General features: G+C 38.8%; 3 protein-coding genes across 3 annotated transcripts; 2 read left to right on the plus strand and 1 right to left on the minus strand.

The window, feature by feature from the left end:
• Window positions 1-555: 555 nt before the first annotated feature.
• On the plus strand, window positions 556-5,538 carry LOC149015169 (cytochrome c oxidase subunit 6a, mitochondrial-like). The gene is made up of 5 exons (XM_089157130.1): window positions 556-874; window positions 1,161-1,267; window positions 1,412-1,454; window positions 2,975-3,054; window positions 4,446-5,538. Exons 1-4 carry the CDS (start codon window positions 766-768, stop codon window positions 3,013-3,015), a joined length of 300 nt encoding a protein of 99 aa, XP_089013256.1. The 5' UTR covers window positions 556-765; the 3' UTR covers window positions 3,016-3,054; window positions 4,446-5,538.
• Window positions 5,539-6,611: 1,073 nt separating this feature from the next.
• LOC149015170 (uncharacterized) lies at window positions 6,612-9,773 on the minus strand. The gene is made up of 2 exons (XM_089157069.1): window positions 9,331-9,773; window positions 6,612-8,360 (listed from the first exon to the last, which is right to left on the minus strand). Exon 2 carries the CDS (start codon window positions 8,319-8,321, stop codon window positions 6,843-6,845), a length of 1,479 nt encoding a protein of 492 aa, XP_089013195.1. The 5' UTR covers window positions 8,322-8,360; window positions 9,331-9,773; the 3' UTR covers window positions 6,612-6,842.
• Window positions 9,774-11,357: 1,584 nt separating this feature from the next.
• Window positions 11,358-13,402, plus strand: LOC149015171 (cysteine desulfurase, mitochondrial-like). Its single transcript, XM_089156230.1, has one exon. The coding sequence runs from the start codon at window positions 11,484-11,486 to the stop codon at window positions 12,888-12,890; it is 1,407 nt and encodes a 468-aa protein (XP_089012356.1). The 5' UTR covers window positions 11,358-11,483; the 3' UTR covers window positions 12,891-13,402.
• Window positions 13,403-14,130: the final 728 nt, after the last annotated feature.

A 14,130-nucleotide genomic window follows, 5' to 3' on the forward strand; every position in this document is an offset into this window, starting at 1 on the left:
ATCCTATTTATGGGAGAACTCCAATGAAGACATTGTGGAGACGACAATGAAAATTGGTGTTGCACAATACAAAGCCTCATGTTAGTGCATAGAGTGCTCTTATGGCACCTATTAACAGAAAGATGATCTAAGTAGTTCATCATTTGGATAGGTCGATGAGAGAGGATTTTCTTACACTTTTTATTGAGAGACTAGAAGAAGACTATGCCAGTCTTGAGAAATACAAGAATAATAATTAAATTATGAGGTTTTTATTTGCTTTTGCTGAAAGCATTCACACTGGATATATTCATTTTTGCTATAATTTTTATTGGATATAATTTTTGCTACTTATTTTAGGGTCTCTCTAATTGCGCATTCCTAAAGTAATTTAGAACTTTTATGTTGGTCCGTTGATCTCAGATCCTTCGTTGAATTTCAATGGTCAAGATCGAAATTTCAATCTGACGGCGCAAGATGTTTGACTTGACGCGGTCCACCAAAGCGACAGCGGAACTCGTGTGAATAGTTGTAACTTGTAACCAGGTAAACCATAGCCCGTCTATCAATTCGAGGTGTTCGAATGAGCCATTATCGCCTGACTCACTTCTCATTCGTCCTCACTCTCTGGAATACTGGAACTGTGGAATGGGTTCTGGAATTCTCTGGAGTGAAGGAAAGTGATCGGTGGCGAGGAGGACAATACAGCATGAACTCCTCAATAAATTTCTTAGAATTCCTACTACTGCTGGGCAACGTGATCGTTGGAGAAGAAGACAACCAGAGATGGCGATGTCGATGATCAGACCTGGACTTCAAGCAGCTCTCCGCAGAGGTACAAGGGCAGCTCCTTTTAAGAGGAGCTTCGCATCGTCTGCTCAACATGATGATGCCCGTGAGACCTCTAACCTCTCCTTAATTCACTCTGTTAGGAAAAAGATTGTAACTTGATTTTTGTTTATCAAAAATGTTTCATTTCCAAAAGAGGGATGGTATCTCCACAAGATTTCATAAGATTTTTTTTTCTTCTTCTCCCAATTATATATAAATTTGAGGCCATTGTTTTCTTTCCTGAGCTAAGATTTTTATTTGCTTCCTGTTCGTTATTTTGTTTTCCTTGTTTTGGGTTATTATATTTGTAGTTGCATCACTCAATTTGAATGTGAATATCGTTTGTTCAGAAGAAGCAGATAAATGGGAAAAGATAACTTATGCTGGCATAGCAGTGTGCGCAATTTTGGCTGTATACAACTTGTCGAAGCCACATCCACACTATGAAGAGCCTCCTGTAAGTTTTTCTTTGCCTCTACTCAGGGTTCCTTTCTTTTGCTGCCCAGATGCCTGGTTCACTGGTTCACTTTTCAGGGAAAAAAATGTAAAATTTTCTCTCTCTGACTGTTTTCGCTAACAGTTGTGCTTTTTTTTTCTGCAGCCATACCCATATTTGCACATCCGAAACAAGGAGTTTCCATGGGGTGAGTTTCAGTCCTTCTGAATATACTTTTTCTGAGGGTCTTGCATTTTTCAGTGGATTGTAATACTTCATGTGAATACCTATTTTCTTTTTGGAAATCTTCCACCCCGATCTATCTCCCTTTGTGAAGCATTTAATTGATTGTTATTCTTGTTGTGTTGTTTTATTGCTATAGTGCGAGTTAACCTGCCATTATGTGTTGAAGTATGGTTATGCTCTTAGATCTTATTGTCATGCTTGTGAACTGGCTGAATTTATGGTGTGGGTATATTCAACAGGTCATGATATTCATAATAATCTGCTTGTGACATTGTGAATCCTTCATGATCCACCACGTCAGATACATGAATTGGTTCATATCATAAGAGTTCCTGGCATCATTTCACTGGTCAAGTTACAATTCCAGCCCAAAACAGGGATTGTCTTACATGGAAATCTCTATTTATTTGTAAAAACAAACCGAACTGGATGCATAGTAAAGCAAAATTTGATGACCAATATGGAATGATTTGGAGTTAGTCATGTAATAAAGTAATAAATACAAAATAATTATGAAAGTTTTTATTTGAAGTATGAAAATTTTTCTTCCCTTCCGTTAAATTCTCATTGCAACCAAATGAAACCTTAGGTCTTGTAGACACCCAGGAAGTAGACTGGCAGAACGAAAAGGAAAATGCAATCTGAGAACTTAAATAACCCTAAACAACCATGTAAAAACTGCATCTCATTCCAGCAACCACATGTTGCTAAACCAATGCTTTTTAATTGAAGCTGTGCTTAGTTTCTAGCAATGTCATACTTTGATGACTGATAAAGAATGTAGCTGTAGATGGAAAATATTCATCAGATGGTAAGTGGACAAAGATCTTTGTGGTGTTTGATGGATAATCAACTTTATTTTTTTACCTTTTTAAATTAACTATCAGGAACATTGTATTAACGTACAGACACTAGTCATTCAGACACATGCATGAAATATTTTCCAAAAAATAGCAATGCATTAATATAGCATAAAAAATGAACATTCTAATATTAATGTTATCTTAAATTATTAAAGATATTGCAGTTAAGGGCTTATGTGCAACTATTTGAAGTTCTCAATTCTGTGAGAAGGTACATCAGTGACCTATAATCAGTTGTGTATACAGTTTCATGATTGACTTATAGTGCTTAGCTTTATTTTCGTGTGGTATGCTGCTTAGCCCCTTTGGCAGCATATACTAATATCCTTTGTCATTGATTCAGAGGTATCTCTGGCCTGTGTTCCAAACCTTAGAACCTTCCAACTTTAATTGAATTTCCCTACTGGAATTGCATTAAAAATTTCTTATATGGGTTCAACCATGTAAAAATTAGATGTTGCTGATCTATGATCAAGCTGTTTCCATCCTTTGGGTTGAATTTCTGAGACTCTTTGGGATGATTGAATAGCCAGTCACATTGATTATGTTCAATGTTAGGGGATTCATGCATGTTTGTAAAGCTATTGACAATTTTTCTTGCTGGAATTTTATGGCACAGGTGACCATGGCCTTTTTGAGAAGAAACATAAAGACCATTGATCGGCAGCCCTAGTAGATTTGCTTTAAACTTAAGATATGGTAAGAGCATTCCCTTGCTTCCTTAGTGATGCAGTTGTGTGTAGGGTTCATTAGGGTTATTTATTGATTGTAATTTTAAAATTTATCCTGCTGTAGTTTTGATAAATTGGAACACTCTTTCAGTTCAGTTTAGAACCAATTATTCAATTTGTAGTCTTCTTCTTTTTAGTCCCTGTTTCATATAGATGTATCTCGTCAAAATTGACCAATTGGAATCGGATAGAGGTTTGTAGATTGTTGCTTACCTGCAATGGTGTCAATAGTCCTGATTAATAAGATCCTCTTCTCTCATCCATGTGCTAATTTTGAGTGGAACTTGTTAGGTGTGAATCATGTCTTCTCTTCTCCATCTATTGTTGTTCTTTTCTCATTTTTCTTATTCTTTCTAGTTCATTAGATAAATATAGATCCTGGCACAACATGCTCATTAGCGAGTCTTAGTCGCTTCTATGAACCATATCATATCACACATCTCGTCAAGGATGGGATGATGTACGGAAGTTCGAGTGCTTTCTTCTGATTGATGAAGCAGAAGAGCAAATATCATAATGAGGTAGCTCATTTCAAAGTCTTTCTCTCAGAAGACTACCAACCTCATTAGGGTTTTAAGCAAGACCTAGTGTGGAAGAAACATTGTTCACAGATGAAGGCGTTGATTGTCTCCACCTCTACCCAATTCATGTCTGCAAGGTGTGAATCATTATTCAAAATAAAGAACTAGGGTTTTGTTGTTCAGACCCTAAATCATCTTCAGGAGAAGGGGGGTTGTCTAGGAGTCTCTCCAAGTCTTTATTGGAAACTTTGAGCTTTAGTGTGATATCGCTGGTTGGCCAAAACTTCTACTATAGTTGTTGAAAGACATTGTCTCTGATTCTTTTCCCATTTTCCTTATCATGCAGTTTTTCTAAGCATCTTTGGTTAGCATGATTTTTGGGCATGCATCTTTCTAGACTTTTCAAGCCCCGTCTCTTTATCTCTGATTCTTTCCTTTGTGATATCCCTCTCACCATAATCGATAAGAAACTTTTAAGCATTTTGGACTTACTGTTGCTGCTATCAAATGTTATTTATATGGTTATCACATTACTAGTGCCATTTCTTTTGTTTGATTCTAAACACACTATCAATTCTTTGAGACATCCACAGATGGTTTGTGGATCCCCATCTTTGGATATGTGGAAAGCTGAATCCAATGTTCAGACTGCTTCTTGTTTTTCTTTTAAAGGATTTACCTTCCTATAGCTACGCAGGGTCATCCGAAGTTAATCACTTTTGGCACCTTGATCTGTCTGCTGTGGATTCTGCTTTCTGGTTTGTATATATTTTTTTCCTTGTGATTTTGTTATGGCCTGTCTGGACACTGGTTTTTGTTTTTTTTTCTTTTCCGGCAGGTTGTCTTCAAGAAACAGAGGCAAGGGGGTCTTCAACAGGGATTGCAACTGGCACTAGGGATGGAATTATAATGAATTAGAAGTTTGGAGTGGAGATGAAGATTTGGTTTTATAGTTCGATAAGGGCAGGTCATATTAGTGTTGGGAGCTTTTCCCTTTGGTATTTAATTTAATCTGTCTGTAACACTGTCTCACTGTTTGGTTGTAAATATTTTAAGTCAGGTTGTGTCTCTTGTCTCTGTACTTGGCCATCAGGTTTGTGCTGTAAATAGGGGTTCACTCTTGATCTATGCAGTTTCTTCACACTGTTATTTCGAGGCGTGGACAATGCATTTTGTTTTAATTCGGTATATGGGTAGTATTTATCCTGCATTCCAATGTGATTTGTGGAGTGCTTCTTCCCCATTGTCACTGATACTCTAGCTAGTGCATGAAGATTTAATGGGTTTCCTGTCTTGGACCTTACGCTGGTGATCAATAGAAGTGAGGGCGGTGTATGACAAGCTGATGAAATCACTACCTAAACGTCAGGAAAAATCATCACCAAAGATTTCAGAAATCCACTGAATTCTCAAACTAATCTTTTGGGATCTGTTGTAAGATCTTATGTAGAATGTATATACGGCACCGCGGAGAATGATGATGCATCTGACTCTGGTTCTTCTTCCAATGTCCAAGTTGGACGAGTTCTGTTTAAGGAATTGTTGGACTTGACATTAACAAAAGTAAGAGATCGATTCTCAGAATTCCAACCATTGAATGGATCTTCTATTCTTGAAAATGTTTGGGGGTGAAGCATCACTGCTTCTTTCAGAACACTAGTCCTGTCCGTTCTCTGATGATGTGAGTGAAGCTCAGATTATCAAAGCCTGAAGCCAGAGTTCTAGAGTCTTGAATGATGGTTTTGATTCTCCAGCGAGGCTGCCTGTGTGGGTGCTTTACTAGATCGATTATGTTCCAGGAATCTTTCTCGATAATGCATTTTGAGATGCCCATGTCCTGTGACCAAACTTCTTCACCGCCAAAGCTTCTGCCACCATTGCTGATTGATCATTACATCCTTGGGGAAAAATGTAAGACCATCATTCCCTGATTATCTCTTGGAACAACCCCGAAACCTGCTTGAAAAGAGTTGTTGCTGTTTAAAAGTCTTGAGCCATCAAAATTGAATTTGAACCAATCTTCTCTTGGAGCTTCCCAATTGATGAGTTTATTTTCAGGTAGAGAACTCGGTTCTTTCTCTTCATTAAAGTAATATGAAGTATACTGGTCTAGGTTCCTGGAAATTTCAAAAGCCTTCTTCCCTGGTCTGCCATGAGTTATGCCATTGTAATTGAACCAATTTTTTCGTAACACTACCATGAAGGGTATAGCTCAAATGGTAATATCGGCACTTCTTATTGAAGAGGTCACGGGTCCAAGTCTCCCTATAGTATATGTAATAGTCCCCATCCTTATTTATAAAAAAACAACCTATTCCAAAAAATTTGTCATAACCCATTGAGATGCCAGAGAAGGTTATACTTAATTTCGTTTGCTGCATTCTGTGAATCCATTAGATGATAAGCTTGATCCTTGAAAGCCACATCTGAAGTCCATAAGCTAGCAGCAAAAAGTGCTTACCAAAAAGGGGGAAAAGAAGAAGAAGAAAAAGTAGTTTGTAGCAAAGAGTGACCAAACTTGTTGGCCTTCAAGAGGCACTCCATTGTGACTGACCTTGACTTGCTTGCCATGCTTTTATCCATTTACGTCAAAAAGTTTTCACAAGTTCAAATCTTGTTGGGCCCTGGATCTTTCACCACTGAAGATCAATTGAGGTAGAAGCAAACTGGCATGAACAACTAAATTCCAAAATGAAAAAAAAATTATTTCGTTATATAGCTTTGAAACGTTAAAAAGGAATCCGGGCTAACTCAATTCCAAAATGAAAGTCTTCCAGTTGTCCACCCTTACGTGGTGTTCAGGTCCTTGTGCATGAGACATTACAAATTGCGACTAAATAAACTTTTTGCCCAGGTTATGCAATGGAGCTGCGTTAGTAGTCATGAACTGGTTTTGATTAAACCAACAAGAAGAGACAACCAGACCCATCAGTTCATGCCGCCAAGGGGTTGACTAGTAAAAGCTACTTGATACATGCGAAAATGAGAACCGTGCAGGTCCGAGATCTATGACAAAGAAATACAAGCAGAATTAAGAATACCCATATTCATTCAGATTCAGTAACAGAGACTACAGGACAGTAGTGCATTTTACAATTACACTCTTGACAAACACAACCTACCCATCCTCCTGAAACATTGGTTAATGTTCCGAGAACAAATTACAAACAACAAACTTACATTTTCTCATCCAAATTCGTAAGAAAAAGAAAGTAAATGGGTGCTAGTTACATTGTCATTCTGTTGCCACATCATCATGATTTGTTCCTTCAGTTTTGATATCTGGCAAGGTCCCAAGATCTATCCGAGCTTCTTTGACTTCTTCAGGGATAGATGAATCAGAAACATTCATGGTGTCTTGTTGACTTGCTGTAGTATGCTCATTCTCATTAGTCATTGAAGATGTGGAGCCATCCTTATTTTCCTCCATCGCAGTAGTTTTGTTAGACTTCTCACCATGAACCACTTCAGCATTCTCATTTGTGGTCAAAGATGATGATCCATCCTCTGCTCTAGCAGTAGCATTAGCTTCCATGACCTGCAATTCTGGAATAACAGAACTAGAATTACCAGAAGCATCAATGCTCAGGGCTACCTCTGTATTGGCTTCTGATTTCTCCTTGCTATCTGCCGTGCTGGAGTTTATCTTCTCCGATACAACAGTTTGCAAATTATAGCCAGTAGGTATTCCACTTGCCTCTGATGCATTTTGATGTTGAGTTGAATCCATGACGGTCTCAGTTCCATTCTGTATGGATGAGCTTTGAGTTTTTGCATCATCTGCTGTCGAGTAATCATTCATCTCAATCCAATTGTTGGATTCTGTTGTAAGTGTAGAATTAGAAGTAGATTCATGCTTGGATTCTGTCAAGGTCTTCTCAGTATCTCTCTCTTCAGTGGCAGTAGCATTTGCAGAGAGGTTGGCTTCAGCTTTTACATCTTCTCCCACCTTTTCTTCAGCCGCTGTAGCATTTACGGAAGGATTAGCATTAGCAACAGTTTTTTCATCTACTCCCATTTTTGGGTCTGAATCATTCTCATTGGCAGTGGCTTCCTGTATACCATGGGATGTATTTTCATGCTCTGATTGATTGTTTCCCGCATTTGCTATATGCCCTTCCATGTTTGAGCCCCCTGAATCTTGAATTTCATGGGTATCCCGGACAACAGCACTAGAAGCGTCATCACCCTTATAAATCTCCTCTCGCGCTTCCTGCGTAGTCTTGTCCCCTCCATCAGGATCCTGATCCTCTGATGAACTACCACCATCATTCTGCCCTTCTTTCTCATTATCTTTCTCTTCTCTGTCCTTCTCTTCTTCGTCAAAGAAATCTTCTCCACGTTCAGCTTCCTCATCTTCTCTCTCTTGATCATGCTCATCAATCTCGTCATCTCCAACCCCTCGTCCTTCTTCAGTTTCTTCAGGTTTGCTTTCATCTTCTTCTTCTGTTTCTTCTTCATTTTGTGTCTCTGTCTCGGAAGCTGATTCCTCCCCATGCGGAAGGTCCTTTCTTCCAAGTTTGATTCTTTCATCCTCACTCTCTACCTTTTCTGAGATTTTTCTAGTGTTTTCAAATTCCTTTTTCTTATCATGGGAGTGTTTGACTTGGTAAAGCAGCCAGATACCAATGGCAAGCAATATAAATATTTGAAGGACGTGTTTAACTTTGAGCCTTTTCGTCCTCTGATTCCTACTTGGTGATTGCCTGAACATGTTTGTTTTGATAGCTCCTCAGCTGTGGAAGCCTGGTCTCTGCTCAAGCCAAAGAACAGCATGGAAAGGAATCAAAACAAATAAGTTTCTCCAGCAGATCAACAATGCTGTTTTGACTAAATAGTTGACAATGACATTTAACAGAAGAAAAGAACACCCTAACAACAATTCCTATTCCTATTTTAAAATAGGTCAGACAGCTCTTACCAAAACCAAACATTGATCCAGTCACAAAATAGTAACTCATAATGCAGGGCTCAGATTATAAAATGTATGAGCAAGACACCTTATTGCAACTCTTGGTGTAGAGAAACCCGATGAATAAATAAACCAGAATTGACAATTTCAGATTGAACCATTCAACCACCAGTGCCCAAAATAAAATACCGTCCATCAAATGATACGGGTTCAACATATCCTGCAATTTCGAAATCCCAATCCTTCCCCTGTCAAAGACACACACACACCCAACCCTAGAAAAAGGGACCAAACACCCAACAGAAAAAAGAAAAGAAAAATCCTGCAGCAGAAAAGAAGACCAAAAAACGCAAACAGCAGATGCTGGGAGTTATCTAACAATCAACAATTGGCAGGCTACACTCAAGAAGGCGAAACCCTAAGACGACAACAGACTAAAGTAAGAGTTGGTCAGAGATCAGTAAGACAACCCATAAGTTAAAATCGCAAATTCAATCTGCAGGAGAGGAAATAATGCGGCAAAGACGACAAGAAGCCAAAAAGAAAACCCAGACAATCAGTAACCAAGAAGCTGATTTCTCAACCAAACCCTCATTATACAAGAAAAAGCATGTCTTAACCTCTGCAAATGCTGAGGAGTCATTTTAACTACAGTAGTGGAAGAGACGCCGAAGACCAACAAATCTCTTGTAGCAAAATTACTGGTAAAGCCAGCACCCACAAAATTTAAACCCAAATCCAAAATAGAACTCTATTTAGACACATACATGGAATGATGAAAATAAATAAAAGCGAAATAATAGAAACAAACCTTCACAAAGGAAAAGGGTTTTGTATATCTTCAACAGGAATGATGAAGAAGAAGAAGCCTTACACCTTTTCCGACTCTAATGCCGTTCTACAGGAAACGGACTACGACCCTGTAGTCCTCCATCTTCAAGGAGCCGAGTGAGGAACTGACAAGGTTGTTGGCAGGCACCAATGTTGTGTGTGGGGTCCTGTGTTGAAGAGAAAAGAATTGAAGCCTCAAAGTGTGTAAGAGCGAAAAAGCTTGGATCCTGCGAGTAAGAGTAGTATTCTGGATGAGATCTCACATGAAGCCTCTGGAACTGCTACTCTTGAGTCTCTTTGAGCGTCTCTGTGTTTGTATGTGTGTGAGTGTGAGAGAGAGAGACAGGAAAAGCCGAAAATATATGGGGGAGAATGGGAGATAGCCACTTGGGGTAGGCCATTGTGGGGGGCAGATACAAAAATAAGACCAACGAAGTGAATCGAATGAATCATTCTGATCCAGGTAAGCCAAGAACCAGTGAAAACTGCTTTTCCAAAAGGTCTGCACGAGTATGATAATATTTTCTACCAAAAAAAATATTTCATTTCAAGCAACTCCAATTCTTTGGCAGATTTTTTATTCAGATTTGCTCTTCCTGACTCCTGTAGAGCTTTTGAAGGTTTGGTATATGTGCAATTCTTGGTTTTGAGTTATGACTTCAAACATGCCGTTGTTTGGAATAGCTCCTTGAATAAAAAAATAATTTATCAAAACAAAAAATATGATAAAACTTCTTTATTTATCTGTCTCTATTCTTTTGACATTGAATCCTGAAATAAATAAGAACCCGTTTCAGAATAGATCAACAATCCTACCAGAAAAAATGAATCAGCATTTCTGAATCATAGAAGTTGTAGAAACTTATATCAGTGTTCAATTGATATTTCTTTGTATTTTTGTATGAATAATTTTTTTAACGTATTTTTAAGATATTTCATCTTTAAAATTAAGTCCATAAAATTATAAAATCGTTTATAGAGTAGAATGGGATACAGAAATATAGAATCCAAAATTCTGAAGCTTAATTTTCAAACCTTGAGATTAAACAGTAGGATTTACCCCCAAGAAAATCAATCAATATTAATTGATTAACTAATAAATTATTTGGTTGATTACTTGATTAATTGATCAATCAATTCTTACCCAAAAAAAAGAAGTTAATCAATCAATATCCCAAGGTTATAAAACTCTGAATTGATGGAACTAATCAATTTATAAAAAAAATACTAAAAAAATATAAAAAATAAAAGATTATTCAGTCAATTTTATGATTGATTTGATATTTTTAGAGCCATTGAATTTTAAAAAATTAATTAATTTATCCTTTGCCTTTAACAATATGAAAATATACCAAGTCTAATATGTGAAGAGAAGAAGAATAGATAGTAAATTAATAAGTAGAGGATGACATTTTTTTCGAACCTCTTTATCACATATTTAAGAAGTGGTTTATCTTTGAGCATTGAACGAATGGATTAAAGTTTAATTCCCTTCTAAATATATGATTGAAGGATATGACTTGTGAGGGGAGTATGATTCTCTACCCTCGCGGGCAGAGTGAACTCCTTCAAATTTATTTTTAAATTTTTAATTAATTTCTTTTTGCTGGGTAAGAGAAGTTGAGAACTACCTCCTTTTTAGATGTTTGATAATGACATTATGCCGGCCTTAATTGAAACGATGTGGAGAAATATGTTAAACTAGTGAGACAGACTTGAATGATGCGCATTTCATGCGCAACCCTTGCTGCCAACAGTCGAGATCATCTCCGTTGACAGAAGTAACCTCAAACCAACACCTCCTTATCATTGTTTTTCTCAAACAAGTCCTTCAAAAACCCTAATTAACTCGGAGGGGACAAATAATAATTGCCATTTTCTGGGGGCTAGTGGACAATTAATTAAACTTTCGTGGTCCAACGCCAGGTTGGGAATGCTGGCATCCGAGTTCTTACTCGACTCGAACCCGGATCGAACTCGGCGAGCCAAACAAAAAGAAAAAACCTTCCAATTTATCAGGAAACGATCGCAACACGTAAACCTGCATACCCCGTTCGTTTTCTATCTTCCATTCTTCCTTCACCGAAACGTTAATTCGAATCCAATCCACAGCGATTGGGAAAGGAAACAACAATGGCCACAAGGCTTCTGGCTTCGAAGCTCTGGGAAATCTGCAGCAGCAGCAGCATCAGCAGGGGTTACCCTACTCGCTTCCGAGCGCTCTCCACTGCCGCCGCCGCTGCGGCCAGGGCAGAACCATCATCGCCTGTTCAGCTGGAACAATATGGGGATAAGGAGGAAGGAATCACCATGAAAGGCGTGAAGATATCTGGAAGACCTCTCTATCTGGATGTTCAAGCTACTTCCCCAGTCGATCCTAGGGTTTTGGACGCCATGCTCCCCTTTTACCTCTCTCGCTACGGCAACCCACATTCTCGCACTCATCTCTACGGTTGGGAATCTGACCAAGCCGTCGAGAAAGCCAGAGCCCAAATCGCCGCCTTAATCAACGCTTCTCCCAAGGAGATTATCTTCACCTCCGGCGCTACCGAGTCCAATAACATCTCTGTGAAGGGTTTGATGCATTTCTACAAGGATAAGAAGCGTCATGTCATCACCACCCAGACCGAGCACAAGTGCGTTCTCGATTCTTGCCGTCATCTCCAGCAAGAGGGCTACGATATCACCTATCTCCCTGTTGGCTCCGACGGCATCGTCGACCTCGACCTCCTTCGTTCCTCTATTCGTCCTGATACAGGCCTTGTGTCTGTCATGATGGTCAATAACGAGATCGGCGTCATTCAACCCATGGAAGAAATCGGCCAAATATGCAAAGAACGGAACATCCCTTTCCACACTGATGCGGCTCAAGCTCTGGGTAAGATTCCTGTTGACGTTGAGAAGATGAATGTGAGCTTAATGTCGTTGAGCGGTCACAAGATTTACGGACCCAAAGGGGTTGGAGCCCTCTATATGAGGCGGAGGCCGAGAATCAGAGTGGAACCCCAGATGAACGGCGGTGGCCAAGAGAGAGGGATTCGCAGCGGGACTGTTCCGACCCCGTTGGTTGTTGGCATGGGGGCTGCTTGTGAGGTTGCAATGAAGGAGATGGAATACGACGACAAGCGAATCTCTTCCTTGCAGAAACGCCTGCTCGATGGACTCAAGGCTAAGCTTGATGGTATAGTTGTTAATGGATGCAGCGAGAGGAGGTATGCGGGGAATCTAAATATTTCCTTTGCTTACGTTGAAGGGGAAAGTTTGCTCATGGGCTTGAAGGAAGTTGCAGTTTCTAGTGGCAGTGCTTGCACGAGTGCCAGCTTAGAGCCTTCGTATGTTCTGAGGGCGCTGGGAGTGGACGAAGACATGGCTCACACTTCCATTAGGTTTGGGATTGGGAGGTTCACTACAGAGGCTGAGATTGATCGTGCAGTTGAGCTCACCGTGAGGCAGGTGGAGAAGTTGAGAGAGATGAGCCCTCTTTACGAGATGGTTAAGGAAGGAATTGACATTAAGAATATTCAATGGGCACAGCATTGATTGATCACCTTCAGATTTTAACATCAGAGGGATTCTGTATTCGACTGGGGAAGAGGGGAGATATTCGACCTGCTAACGTGTACAATAAAAATACACAAGAGAAGAGAGACCTTCCATCTGGGGCTGCTTTGAGCTTTCATGTATTCTATTTTTGAGATTTCGATCAAGCAATCCTTGTATATGCCTCTTAGAACTTGTCGTAGTAAGTTTTGTTCTCCTAGAGATTTTTAGAAGTTGATATTTATTTGCATAATTTTACCATTTATTGCTTTCTACGTGCATTATGTTAGGTTTTTATTTGGCTACAGATATGAACTGTAATTTGCTGACTCTAGAATTATCAGTGTGGCTGTTTTGCTGAAGCTTTATGGGGATTTTGTCAAGTATGACAGATATCTTGTAAACATCAGGGATTTATTTTTTCCTGTAAACAACCTCTGGATCAGAATGGAACGAATGCAAATTGTCCAGATAAAGTCAGCAATGAATATGGTGACATATATTTTGGATCAGTTGGATTGCATACTATGACTTGGAGACCTTGGTTGTTTTATCTTTTGATTGTTAAATAGTTTTATATTTTTTTTTCTTTCTCCTGAAATCAGGAAATGGTTTCCATGTTCTGCTATCCTTTTTTTTTTTTTTGGTAACTTTTTGACATGTTTTCTTCTAAATTGATAACCTGATCTATTCTCTTGAAAGAATTGAATAGTTTTCTATGTCATACTAACCTAAATTAATCATGAAACACATAATGGGAAAATAAGTTCTTAGTATGGTTTTAGTGAGTTGAGCAGAACTTTCAAGAGTCAGTTCAAGGATTGTGTAGATTTTCACCCTGCGACATTATTCTGATTTTAACCATGAAAATGGGGGTGAGCATGAACTCAAATTTTCTGTTTATGGTTTCTGGGGATGATCAGTTTGTATATTTTAAAATCCTCTCATATGAAGAATCATCAGTTTGCGCATTTTAGAGTTAGTCTTAGAAAAGCTTTATGGAGTTTTATCACATTATCAAAAACTGGTTCCATGATTTTTTTGAAGGTCAATTGAAGATGAAGCTCATTATATTTTCAAGATCGGTTTCAGATATTGCTCGCTATCAAATGAGATGGGCTTTAAACTCTTGAGGTGGATGGATCCTCATAGAGAAATGGTTGGACACTGTACTTCTGGTTGTCTTGGGATATACTTCATTGGATTTCTTTGCCTATGTTTCAACAGAATGGGGGACTAG

This window comes from Hakea prostrata, chromosome 5, assembly GCF_041222555.1.
Source record: "Hakea prostrata isolate BN-2017 chromosome 5, UWA_Hpros_2, whole genome shotgun sequence".
NCBI lineage: Eukaryota > Viridiplantae > Streptophyta > Magnoliopsida > Proteales > Proteaceae > Hakea > Hakea prostrata.

Coding starts and splice junctions, on each gene's coding strand:
- LOC149015171 (XM_089156230.1), top strand. CDS start 11,484: ATGGCCACAAGGCTTCTGGCTTCGAAGCTCTGGGAAATCTGCAGCAGC.
- LOC149015170 (XM_089157069.1), bottom strand. CDS start 8,321: ATGTTCAGGCAATCACCAAGTAGGAATCAGAGGACGAAAAGGCTCAAA.
- LOC149015169 (XM_089157130.1), top strand. CDS start 766: ATGGCGATGTCGATGATCAGACCTGGACTTCAAGCAGCTCTCCGCAGA. Junction 1,268..1,411: donor CACACTATGAAGAGCCTCCT/GTAAGTTTTTCT, acceptor TTTTTTCTGCAG/CCATACCCATATTTGCACAT. Junction 1,455..2,974: donor AAACAAGGAGTTTCCATGGG/GTGAGTTTCAGT, acceptor TTTATGGCACAG/GTGACCATGGCCTTTTTGAG.